This window comes from Zootoca vivipara, chromosome 1 (genome assembly GCF_963506605.1).
Source record: "Zootoca vivipara chromosome 1, rZooViv1.1, whole genome shotgun sequence".
In the NCBI taxonomy this organism is placed as follows: Eukaryota; Metazoa; Chordata; class Lepidosauria; order Squamata; family Lacertidae; genus Zootoca; species Zootoca vivipara.
The window spans coordinates 15,028,699-15,037,733 of NC_083276.1; the positions used below are offsets into that span (position 1 = coordinate 15,028,699).

A 9,035-nucleotide genomic window follows, 5' to 3' on the forward strand; every position below is an offset into this window, starting at 1 on the left:
AGCTTCTCAAGCCTCCAACCGTAGCGGAGGGGGAAGGGCGCAATTCTGCCCCCCCCTCATTAGTTCTATGAAGGATGGGAGGGGCTACGGCAAAGGGAAGGCGAGAAGCCCCGCCCTCGCTTCTCGGTTGTTCTCCGTAACGAGGGCGACGGCGTCACCGCGCCAAGCTGCAGCGTTTCCCTCCTCCTCCTAACCAGCGGCCCCTCGCGGAGATTTCTGCACTAGCGCAGGCGCAGTCTCCCGCGAGGCGAGTTTCCATGTGGGAGGGTAAAGAGAGGCGCGGCTAGCGCATGCGCAGCTTGCAGCGCCTTCCAAGCTTGGCTCCTCCTCTTTCCCCCCCACGCGGGAGACGAATCCCCGCCTGCTCCCCGCCCCGCGCCTTCTCTGTCAGTGAAGGTTCCCGATGGTTCTGGAAAGAGGCGGGGGCGAAGCTATATAAGGCGAGGGTGAGGCGGGGGCGCCGCGCAGTGCAGCTCGAGAGGAGATAGCGGGAGAGCGAGGTCTGTGAGAGGAAGCGTTCTCAAGCAGCCTGGTCATCCAACCGCCGCCAAGGTGAGGAGACCGCTTGGTCGCGGGGGGGGGGGGGAGAAGGGATGTTGCCCCTCACGAAACAAAATGCGCCCTTGCCCTTTGCGATAGCCACAGAAGTGGCATCGGAGAAGCGACGCCGGTGACGGGGCGGAATTGCTGGTGTTTTGAGGTGCCGCGCTATGATGGGGAAGGGGAGAAGGACGGAGGAAAGAAGTGGCGCGGCCGGCAGCGTGAAGGATGCGGTTGGACCGGAGGCGGATGAAGGGGGGGGGTTAGAAGATACGAGGGGAAAGACGTCTCTTCCCCACACACAAACACCTCCGCGTGTCTCCTATGCCCGCTCTCGCCGCTCATTCTACGTGTGCGTAGAAAACTGTCCAAGAAATAGTCGGTGTTTTTCTGCGGGGTTGAATAAACAGGGTTGCTCGGGGCTAACGGGCACAATAACGGAGCCGATAAACGGGAGCCAATAAACGCTCGGCGCGGAAGGCGGTTACGTCGAAGGAGCGGGCGGGTGTTTTCGGTGAGAACGGGCTCGATTGTCCAGTACTTGGGGGGGGGGAATGGAAGCGGCGCTCGTGGGAGCGGTGGTGATGGGGAGGCGGATGCGAGTTGGGGTGCGGGGAGGGGGGATGTCTTCTGCTGTGGCGGCGCGTGCACGTTAAGTCGCTGGCAGCTTCGCGGCGCGGCCGAGAGGATTGGCTTGTCAAAGCGCTGGTGAAGGGAGGGGTTTTTAAAGGGCAAAAAAAGAGAGGGTGGGCGGGAAGACTCTAGCAGTTTCTAGAAGGATTTAGTGTGTTCCGCGTCGAGGCCGGCAGGTGGCGCAGGGACTGGCGACTTGGAAGAGCCAGTTGAGTGCCCCTCAGTCATTCGGTTCCTTTCGCAGTGGGTCGTTTAGCTAGAAAGAGGGGGGGGGGCTGTTTTGCAGGTGCTGTTGAGTTTGTGCATCCAGCAGCTGGCTGCAGCATTCGCGTCTCTTGGTATTTCATGCTCCCCGTTTTTTTCGAGCTTCAGGTTTACTGTAAATGGTTCATGTTACAGTAGCAAAAATCCATAGCAAGACCATATTTAAGCCTTCTTTCTTACCTGTTTGTTCAGAAGTTGCTGGCTTGCAGAATTCGGTGGGGGTTAATGCTGAGTAGATGCAGCCAGCAAACATTGGCCTATTTTTAAATTTGTTGCCAGGATTTCTTAAACTTAAAACCGGTGCATATTATGTATGGCAGAGTAAGCTTTCTTCAAAAGATTGATTTATGATTGCACCATGCAATATGTATTGAGAGTCTGGGCTGGTGATTGATTACATAGAGTGCTACTGCTTGAATTACTCCCAGGAGAGCAGACTGTTGGGAAATACTGCATTATTAAATAGGAGTTTGCCAAATTTTGGTTTCTTTTTATATATCTCGTAGCCAACTTTGTAACACGAAAATTTGCATGGTAACCTGCTTTCGATTTGTGAAACATTACTTTGGGAACTTTTATTGATTGCCTAGTTAATTGTCTAGTATGTACAATATTTGAGATTGAGTTAAAACTGACTCCCCACAAAATTAAACTTAAAGCATAATTTTCCTACGTAGGTAACAGATACTTGGGGACCATAGTTAGGATACTTAAAACATGCAATTGTTAGTTCAGTGGCTACAGTCAGTGATCTGTGCTTAATTCCCCCCCCCTTTTACTATTGGTAGATGCCAGAGGAAGTACACACACAGGATCAGCCAATGGAGGAGGATGTGGAGACCTTTGCCTTCCAGGCAGAAATAGCTCAGTTGATGTCCCTGATCATCAACACTTTCTATTCCAATAAGGAAATCTTCCTCAGGGAGCTTATCTCCAATTCATCTGATGTAAGTAAATCTTCCAAGGGGTAGAAAACAAATAATTGGCTTATGTTAAGGTTTTCTAAACACTGAAAAGGTTACCTTGTGTTCTACAGGCTCTGGATAAAATCAGATATGAGAGTTTGACTGACCCAAGCAAACTGGATTCTGGAAAGGACCTGAAGATCAGCCTTATTCCTAACAAGCATGATCGTACCCTGACCATTGTGGATACTGGCATTGGAATGACCAAAGCGGATCTGGTGAATAATCTGGGAACCATCGCCAAGTCTGGCACCAAAGCCTTCATGGAGGCCTTGCAAGCTGGTGCAGATATTTCCATGATTGGTCAATTTGGTGTTGGTTTCTATTCCGCATATTTGGTTGCTGAGAAAGTAACTGTGATCACCAAGCACAATGATGATGAACAGTATGCTTGGGAGTCTTCAGCTGGTGGATCATTTACTGTCCGGCTGGACAATGGTAAGGAATGTTAGTTTCCATCTTCTTGGTAAATGGCCATGATTCTAAGGAAAACTAGAGCATGGGTACAAAACTAGATCAGTAATTCTACTGAGCCAACATATTACGCACATTAAAATATTAAATTTTCTAAAGCTGGCTGTTTAGAATTGCTACTTAGCAGTCAAATACTCAAAATAGCTTTTGTGGCAGTGGCAGTTAACTTCTGTAACTCTTTGTGTTGCAGGTGAGCCTTTAGGCCGTGGTACAAAGGTTATTCTGCATTTGAAGGAAGATCAAACAGAATACTTTGAAGAGAGACGAGTTAAAGAAATAGTGAAGAAGCATTCTCAGTTTATTGGATATCCAATAACACTTTTTGTAAGTGACTTTGTCTCCAGAACCATTGTACTGTATTGTGTACCAGATACAAAAAGCATAATTCTTAACTTTCCTTAAAATAAGAACTATCAAGCAGTTCAGATATGTGTGACAAAAATAGCAAGGGAAACAAAATTTTGGTGCATACTCAAGCATTGGGAAAGCTTTAATGAAATTTTGCAGCAAATTATTTTGAATTAACTAGGCTGGAGTAGGAGGGCAATTGAATTTCAAAGCTGTGAAAGAAAGTGGTATTGTGGAGGTTTATGTGCTTCCTTATCAACCAGTGGTCTTTTCACTTGTTATGTAGTTCAGTCATGCAAATTCACTGGCCTTGTTTCAACTTTTTTTGCGGGCAGGTGGAGAAAGAGCGTGATAAAGAGGTGAGTGATGATGAGGCTGAGGAAAAAGAAGAAGAGAAGGAAGAAAAGGAAGAGAAAGAAGAAAAAGCTGAAGATAAACCTGAGATTGAAGATGTTGGCTCTGATGAGGAAGAGGAAAAGAAAGAAGGTGACAAGAAGAAAAAGAAGAAGATCAAGGAGAAGTACATTGATCAGGAAGAGCTGAACAAGACTAAGCCAATTTGGACCAGGAACCCAGATGACATTACTAATGAGGAATACGGAGAATTCTACAAGAGCCTGACCAATGACTGGGAAGATCATCTAGCAGTCAAAGTAAGATTGTTACTTATGGAAGGCTAAAGTTGTGGTATAGTAATCAAATTTGTTTATACTGCTTGATTGTAGAAAAAGCCCTCAATGAGGTTTAAAAATTGATGAAACAATAACATTACTCTATATTCCTGCATATAGGACTACATTGCAATCAAAATTTATAACATGCAGACAGTTAAAACCAGAATAGAATAGACTGACAAGTTAAAATTCACAAAACCTTCTAAAAATGTAGGTAGGCTTACCTAAATAAGAATGTCTTCATGCACCAAAAAAGAATACAGTGAATGCACCTGCCTACTATCAATGGGCAAGGAGTTACAAAGTGACAGTGCTGCCACACTTACGCCAACTAATTCTTACAGAAGTGCTGCGGGTATTACATGGCATGTGTAAAAAGTGCTTATTCTGCCAATGGAAGTGATCAAGTGCTCGCATATGGGGTGCGAGAATCCTTTGGCTCTCCAGATGTTTCACTACAATTTCCTCTTTTTGCAGCACTTCTCTGTGGAAGGGCAGCTGGAATTCAGAGCACTCTTGTTTGTTCCAAGGCGTGCACCTTTTGACTTGTTTGAAAACAGAAAGAAAAAGAATAACATCAAGCTGTATGTGCGCAGAGTGTTCATCATGGATAACTGTGAAGAATTAATCCCTGAATATCTGAGTAAGTGAATAGCTCTACATCTGCTAAGTGGTATCCTGGTAGATATAGGATGGAAGTTGCTGCTACCTGTGGTGCGTGCAGAGTGGCCTGGAAGATGTATAACAAGTGTAAATGGCAGTACGTCACATATTGTGAGAGTGAATTAATGCATGTTATGTGTAAGTATATAATCAATATTTATTAATGATCAAACACCCTAACTAGGAACAATTGAGTAAAATGAGGGAAAATAATATGCTTTGATCCCTGTACTTTTATTTAAAACAGTTGGCAGTAAAGGAGCATTTTCCAATAACACAGTTGCGGATTTATCTTACTAAATAGAGGCTTCTTGTTTGTAAGGGAGGTGAACATGCCCATGTCAAATATTTCTGATTAATCTTTATTCACTAGCCATCATAAACTCCAACCCTAGGGGATGACTGTTTCAGGAAAACTTGTTATAAATGGAAAGCAACATGCCATTACTTAGGCATGTAAATAAACCATGCCTAGGAGTAGCTAGATTATCCCTCTGCATGAAAGACTAATGAATATGTTCTTCACAGATTTCATGCGAGGTGTTGTTGATTCAGAAGACCTGCCTCTAAATATCTCACGTGAAATGCTGCAACAGAGCAAGATTCTGAAAGTGATCCGGAAGAATTTAGTCAAGAAATGCTTAGAACTCTTTACTGAGTTGGCAGAAGATAAAGAAAACTACAAGAAGTTCTATGAGCAGTTTTCCAAAAACATTAAGGTTGGTTGGGTCAGAGAATGCACTTTCCTATAAGTCTTGAGTCTTGTTTTGGGTGATACCTAACATAAAAATTGCAACTTTCTTCCAGCTTGGCATACATGAGGATTCACAGAATCGCAAGAAACTATCAGAGTTGTTGAGATACTATACTTCTGCATCTGGGGATGAGATGGTATCATTAAAAGATTACTGCACCCGGATGAAGGAAAATCAGAAACATATATACTACATTACAGGCAAGTTTCACTTTTATAGCTAGAAGCTAAAATGACTACAACTTTCAGTAGTGAAATGAAGTCTGGTTACCTTGATTGAGTAACTGTGGATTATTGGGAAACTTAGCTAGATATTGCATTTTAGGCTGACTTGAGTATTGACCAAGGGTGGCTTTATAGAATTTGAATTTGTTGCACAGGTTTGCCGTATTTCATCATCTAGGTTTTTAGACTATTGTTACTTTGGGCATTGATGCTGCATGTTTGTGGCTTGGTAGCAAATTTCATTTGAGGGAAATGGTTTGGTCATAGACTTAAAAATTATGGGGATGGAGGAGTGCTTAGTTAAAGTAATTGAATCTGTTTTTCTCTTCGTAGGTGAAACCAAAGATCAAGTAGCAAACTCTGCATTTGTGGAACGTCTTCGTAAACATGGATTGGAAGTAATTTACATGATTGAGCCCATCGATGAATACTGTGTACAGCAGCTAAAAGAATTTGAGGGGAAGACTTTGGTTTCAGTAACAAAAGAGGGACTGGAACTTCCTGAAGATGAAGAGGAGAAAAAGAAACAGGAGGAGAAGAAAGCAAAGTTTGAAAGCCTCTGCAAGATCATGAAAGATATACTTGAAAAGAAAGTAGAGAAGGTAAACATGAAAAAATACAGTGGTACCTCGACAACCGAACGATTCGGCTTCCGAAGACGGCCGCGGAACGGATCGTCTTCGTAAGTCGAGGTACCACTGTTATATAAACTCTGGTAAAAGCAGTTATTATATGATTATATGGGGACAGATTATATGGGGGACTCTTGTTTCCTGCAAGTTCAAAGGTTATCTGGTACTGTTCATCTTTCAAAGTACAGTGGTACCTCTGGTTAAGAACTTAATTCCTTCCGGAGGTGCATTCTTAACCTGAAACTGTTTTTAACCTGAAGCACCACTTTAGCTAATGTGGCCTCCTGCTGCTGTCACGCTGCCGGAGCACGATTTCTGTTCTCATCCTGAAGCAAAGTTCTTAACCTGAGGTACTATTTCTGGGTTTGCGGAGTTTGTATCCTGAAGTGTCTGTAACCCGAGGTACCACTGTAACAGTTTGCAGAAGTTATTCTACCTCTGACTCTAGAGTTTAACTGGGGGTGCTAAAGATTGAATTTGAGACCTAATCCCAGCCGTCTGGATGTGATACCTGTGGTGTTCACCACTATGGTACCTTTCTAATCCTTGTCTAAACCTTCTAAAATTCTTAGGGCTACCTAATGGATTGCTGTTTCATAACTAAAGCTTAATTATGCTGGTGCACTTGGTGTTGAGATGATTCCGTATTGCAGTATGTTGAAGTAGCCTGCATGTATCCCCATTAAAAGTCAGCCTTTTGGTACAAACTAAATACCCAATAAGATAACATTCAAGTGCAAAAATGTTAGTACTGTAACATCTTTAGCTGTATGGATTTTCTCTCTAAATCTCTCTATGTACTTACCTAGGTTGTAGTCTCCAACCGATTGGTGACTTCCCCATGCTGTATTGTGACCAGCACATATGGCTGGACAGCAAACATGGAGAGGATAATGAAAGCACAAGCACTCAGGGATAACTCCACAATGGGCTATATGGCTGCCAAGAAACATCTGGAGATCAATCCTGACCATTCTATCATTGAGACACTGAGGCAGAAGGCAGAAGCTGACAAGAATGACAAATCAGTGAAGGACCTGGTTATCCTGCTGTATGAGACTGCTCTCCTGTCATCTGGCTTCAGTCTAGAAGACCCCCAGACACATGCCAACCGTATTTATAGAATGATAAAACTTGGCTTGGGTAAGTTAAACCTCTTAACTAAATGTTGTATAGTTGGGAAAGCTTTATTGTTGTGTAAATAAACATAGTTTAAAACTCACTTTTTGCTAAAGGTACTAGAGTTAAAGTTGGTGATAAAACACTGTAATTTAATTACAGGTATAGATGAAGATGATACTGCTACAGAAGAAACTACCCCTGCAGTTGCTGCTGAAGAAATGCCACCACTTGAAGGAGATGATGACACATCACGCATGGAAGAAGTGGATTAGATGGTTGACTTCTTGAAAGAGAAATTTGGATACATTTCTTTTGCCCTTGGCTTTGAATAAGTTATATTTTGTATATTATGAATGTGACCTGCCAAAATGTCTTGACACTTGTCTGCATTCCCTCTTTATATTTATTTTTGAAGATGTTACACCTTTATTTTTGTTAAATTTCTTTTTAAAGTTTATGTGAGATGCCATTGAGGGAGTGTCTTCTCATGATAAATAACACTGTACAATCCTATATACAGGCAAATAAATTCTATTGGTTAAGTGGATGGCAGGGTTTGGGGGTTGGCTGTGGACAGAAAAGGGGGGATGCGTTGGGAGCTTAGATTTGTTCTGCAATGTTGCTGTTAAGCCTCTGAAGTTCTGATAACTGAACCATCTGTAACATACAATGCCTAGTAACTAGGTGTTGCAACTTTAAAAAGTGGAATATTTAAACATCCTATTCAAAGTTCTGGGATATTGATGTTTAGTCTTTTTTATATACTGTAAAAAGGATTCTAAATTCCACACTTAAAATAGATTAGAATCTACTGTAAATCTATTGTGACTAATGCAGTTTTGCATGTACAGTTACTCTGGAAGTATCTAGAAATAAAAGTGTTCAGAATGTATCTTGTATCTTGGTTGAACATTGCATGTGTATTCGACAACAGATTGGAATGCTTGTTTTTCAATGGGATTCCTTTACTGGGGTCTATAAGCAGTTGCTGCCAAAGTTTGATCAGCATCCATGCTGCAAAATTTAGTTAGAGCCTTAATTATTTAGAGAATCTTTTATCCTACTGTTCAGCCAAAAAAGGCTCCTAGAATGGTCTATAAAACAAAGTGCAGGCTTACAAACTTCAAAAAAAAAGATGATAGTCAGTGAATCCTGGCTTTTAAAAGTATATGGAGGCCCTGTGTCAGTGCTATGTTAAGAAGAGGCTCTGGGATGGTGATGACCACTTGCTAATTTCTGTTAAATAGCTTCTTCAGATTCACTGAATTAAGATTGATAAAGCTCGGTAACAGTCATACTAAGAGCACAGTAAACTCAGTTGAACTTATTTCCTTTCGAGCATGATATCCATGGGCAGGGCTGCCAGCATGGTCCCCATGACATGTTTGAGAAGTTATAGAGCCCACAAAGCCTCTAGACATGCTGCTCACTGACCACCTTCATCAAATGAGGATGGTTGCCTATCACAAAGCTTTAAGGGTGGAAGAGTCAGCTTCTTTTGGAAAGTGATCAGTGTGGAAGGCAGGAAAATTGAGGCAAGGGAGGATGAAGTAACAAGACATACTAGTTTGTTCCAGTAAAAATTGCAGATTTTTTTTCAGTTTTCTGAAATACTTTCAGGGTTTCTGACTGGGATTTCACCCCGTAGTTCTTCCTTAAGCTGCCTTAAAGTCCAGAGTGCATGTCTGATTACAACTCTGCTTTCCCTTGCCTCTCTATCATGAAACCCAGGAGGTCATGA

The 9,035-nt window shown here is 42.5% G+C and overlaps 1 protein-coding gene across 1 annotated transcript; it reads left to right on the plus strand.

Moving 5' to 3' along the window:
• Window positions 1-447: 447 nt before the first annotated feature.
• On the plus strand, window positions 448-8,191 carry HSP90AA1 (heat shock protein 90 alpha family class A member 1). The gene is made up of 11 exons (XM_035105777.2): window positions 448-552; window positions 2,226-2,384; window positions 2,474-2,840; window positions 3,067-3,200; window positions 3,560-3,877; window positions 4,376-4,541; window positions 5,090-5,280; window positions 5,369-5,516; window positions 5,874-6,142; window positions 6,982-7,315; window positions 7,454-8,191. The coding sequence occupies exons 2-11, from the start codon at window positions 2,226-2,228 to the stop codon at window positions 7,564-7,566; spliced, it is 2,199 nt and encodes a 732-aa protein (XP_034961668.1). The 5' UTR covers window positions 448-552; the 3' UTR covers window positions 7,567-8,191.
• Window positions 8,192-9,035: the final 844 nt, after the last annotated feature.